Source organism: Acanthisitta chloris, unplaced genomic scaffold (genome assembly GCF_000695815.1).
Source record: "Acanthisitta chloris isolate BGI_N310 unplaced genomic scaffold, ASM69581v1 scaffold35795, whole genome shotgun sequence".
In the NCBI taxonomy this organism is placed as follows: domain Eukaryota; kingdom Metazoa; phylum Chordata; class Aves; order Passeriformes; family Acanthisittidae; genus Acanthisitta; species Acanthisitta chloris.
The window spans coordinates 1-3,716 of record NW_008673729.1 but is presented as its reverse complement, the minus strand read 5'-3'; the positions used below and the strand labels follow the sequence as shown (position 1 = coordinate 3,716).

General features: G+C 52.6%; 1 protein-coding gene across 1 annotated transcript; it reads right to left on the bottom strand.

Moving 5' to 3' along the window:
• Positions 1-960: 960 nt before the first annotated feature.
• SLC32A1 (solute carrier family 32 (GABA vesicular transporter), member 1) lies at positions 961-3,261 on the bottom strand. Its single transcript, XM_009075057.1, has 2 exons — positions 3,202-3,261; positions 961-3,136 (listed from the first exon to the last, which is right to left on the bottom strand). Exons 1-2 carry the CDS (start codon positions 3,259-3,261, stop codon positions 1,949-1,951), a joined length of 1,248 nt encoding a protein of 415 aa, XP_009073305.1. The 3' UTR covers positions 961-1,948.
• Between the last annotated feature and the right edge of the window lie 455 nt (positions 3,262-3,716).

Below are 3,716 nucleotides of genomic sequence, written 5' to 3'. Positions count from 1 at the left end.
AAGAGGACACCCTGGATATCCCCGGGAAAAGGGGTCGGCGTGGAGGGAAATGTGGCTAATCCGGGGGGTCAGATGCTCCACCGCGGCGTCCTCACATTCAACCCACCCACGGGGCCACACGTCCCTGTCCCCGTGTGGAACAGACTCCACAGCTCCCCTGTTCTTTCCTTTAGGAAGCTGTCGGGGAAACCGCCCGAAATACGGTTTTCTCTGGGCAGTGATATACCCTCATCCTTCTGCCCGCAGCCCCTTTCCCAGCTTGTGCCAACAACCCCTCTCGCGCATTGCGGAGCTGCCGCTGGCACCGGAGCGGGCGGCGGGGACAGGGGGACACCCCAGCCCCTACAACAGCTCTGCGTGATCTGGGGACAACAACAGGAGCCCCACGGGACCTCAGCTGTGCCCGAGCTGCGGGAGCGTTACCGCCGGGTCCCTCCCATCCTCATCCTCTCTGTGAAGCGGCAGCGGGCGGACAATTAGTTGTGTTTTTTAATTGGTGTCAATCGAGGTGTTTTCCGTCGCAGGTGTGGAGCGTGAGACTGATCCTCTCCTCGGGGGTGGCCTCCCCACTCCCGCACCCGTGGGCAGGGTTTGGTGAGTTTGGTTCAAGTCGGGGGTACCCCCAGTCCATTATTTCGTTTCGTTCTCTCAGTTTGATTGTGAGGTTTTTTTCCGCTCCTTCGCAAGAACAAAAACCTCGGAGTGCCCATGCAAACTCCATCCATCTCTGGAGTGTGAGCACTACGGAGTAAAGCAAAGCTGGGAGGGGGGTGAAAGAAGCCCCTCCCCAACTGTAAAACGATCCCTCCCCGAAATATGTGCCCTATCTCTTGCAAACAGCTTAATCCCACCGTCGGTGACAACTCGGCGCTGCTCCCCTGTCCCCCCGTTGTGGGCAGGATGAACCTCCCTCTGCTCCTGCCCTGCTCCTCCGAGCCCCCCACGAACCAGGCCAGCCTCATCATCTATGTTTTCTCTTTATTGTTCGATATATTTATGTACCACATTATATGTTAAAGATAGATTTTTTTTCAGATATACATTTTTCATCTTATTTACCACAATGACACCACACGTACATTGGAAACAGCTCCACGGATCTGGTAGATTGCACAGAATGAATTGTGTTTTGTTCCTGTATCCTGAACGACGTCAAATCCAACAATATATTATTATTTATGATTTTTTTTTTTTAGCTTTTCATCATTTAGAAATAACAATTCTTAAAACGAAACAAAACAGAAGTTCACCGAGAAGTGGACTTCAGGGCTGTGATTTCAACCAGAGGCAAGACATTGTAATTAATGGGAAGCGCCGTTCCTCGGTGTGAATTCGGATGGAAGAATTGAGCAGTCCTGACATCTATGTGACTACGGTGTAAACATTGCAGGTAAGTGGCATCGCTGGTCGTCAGCCGCTGCTTGGGCTTGTTGGGCTGGTCGTACAATCTGGGTCTCATCTACATCCATCTCACAAAGTGTAAAGCAAAGGTCCCTGCTCCCAGCACCCACGGTGGGTTTGCTCCGTCTGTGAGCGCAGTGACCCAATGCCATCGGATCGGCACCTGTGTTTCAGCTCCTGAAACACTGAATTGCATATCTGTAAGGAATATTGAAAACTGCAACTGTTTCCCAACAGGCCGTTTGTGGGGGGGCCAAGCTTCAGGCAACAAGTGAGGAGATAGGGATGGGGCACCGGATAATTTCCTTCAAAAAAATCTAAATAAATAACAAAAAAATATATTTAAATCTGAGCTTATTTAAAAAGACATCGGGGCGAGCACTTTCCTCTCTTCTCATTTCCATTAATTTGCAGATTCTATGACATAGAATTTGTTGGATGCACGTAACGAAAATAATGACTCTTTTTCCATTAAAGGGATGCAGAATTATTTGGCTATGTGGATGTTTGATGCAATTCTCTTACTGCAACTGACTCTGGCCCCTCCTTAGTCTTCAGCGTTGGTTCTGAAGGCCTCTATGAGGCCTTCTAAAGAATGGATGAACCCAGAGACGCTGCAGATACCACCTATAACGAAAATGGCTACATCAAAGAAGACATGGTGCCACAAGAGCTTTCTCCACAAGAGTTTGAGGTGAAACAGACTGGGGAGCAGGAAACAGAGCCCTGCACCTGTGAGGCTCCCAGTAAGACCCATCAAGAGGGCAAAATGTGGGACATAGATAGCCATGAGCAGGGTGAAAACTACCAGGGCACATCTGAGGGTGAGACCCCAGGATTTGAGCCGCCCATCACCCCCATAGCAGTTGGGGAAGAAAGCCCTGTTTCCATCTTGGAAAAGGGACCGCTCCAGGACTTCCACAGCTGCAAAGAATGGCAAGGGGTACGAGAGCAAGGCTTTGGCCACCAAGAAAATGTTGACTACTGCCCTAATGGTGGATGGCAAGTTGTCTGTAATGACCTCCTTGGTCTCATCAGCCCAGGTCAGGTAGGCGACCAAGGCAAAGAGTCCCTTAAGGATGCAAGCTGCTATGTGAGTCCAGTTCATCATGCAATGAAACTCCTTGGGGTTCTGCATGTTCCCCTCCAAGGAAGGCAGAAAGATCTGAGAGGTGTAGCTGAAGACAATTATGCCAATGGAGATGGGAAACTTCTTTACATCAATGTAAAACTTGACTTTGTCCCAGGCCCAGTCGCGTGCCCTGGAGAGGCAGTAGGCGATCACCAAGATGTTGATGACAAAATGGGCTAATGTGCAGAGCAAGCTGAACTTGGAGACTGCCTTGAGGTTCTTCAAGAACGCACAGGGCAGGAGCACTGCCGTGGCAATGATGGACCATGACTTCTGGGAGACAGGCAGGTTGGGGAAGCTGTTGTACATCAGATTCCCACTGACCACCACATAGAGGATGCAGGTCATGACCAGTTCAATGATCTGAGCCACGTTCACAATTCTGCCTCCAAGGGTGGGGAAGCGAGGCGCGCAGCACGCGTTCGCGATGTCCACGTAGGAGTCTCTCACCCTGACTATCTCCCCATCCTCATTCTCTTCGTACAGACAGGCAATAAGGATTTTCCCAGTGTAGCAGCAAACCACTGCAGCAAAAATTATTAAAAAGAGTCCTAGGTATCCACCATGAAGGATGGCATAGGGCAGGCCCAGAACAAACATTCCCTAGAAAGAGACAAAATGGAAACCGTGTTGCTGGGTCGCAGAGGGGCCCAGGCCTGTGCCTGTACCCGACACGCAGTCGCGCCGTCGCAGTCACGGGTGCGCTCGCCGTCTCGCTCGCACACCATCGCACCCACGCTCGCTCACACAGTCATGCCACACAGTCACGGCCACACACGCTGACGCACCCCCTTTCTCTCCGCCCCCACCATCACACCCGCGTCATCTCACCCCGGAGCACCCACCATAAGGCAGTGCAGTTTCAGTACCCACACTTGGTCCCAGTCTCTACCTTCTCTGTCCCCAGCCCCTCTCAGTGCACCAGAAGCCCACATAGCTGGGGCTGCCCGGAGGGGCCAGTCCAGGCCCACCCCAGCACAGCTCTGCCACCAGCCCAGGCACCCCCTGGGCCCCTGTGTTCTCTCTCAGCCCCCAACCCACGTGCTGGGGCAGCCGACAGGGACTCCAGCCAGCCCTGGCCCCGCAGGGGGCACATCCCAGGCCCTTCCCTGGCACTGTGCCCTGCTTGGGGACTGCGGGCAAAGCAGAGACATGGGCTGGGAGGGTTAATTCCCTTTTTAAA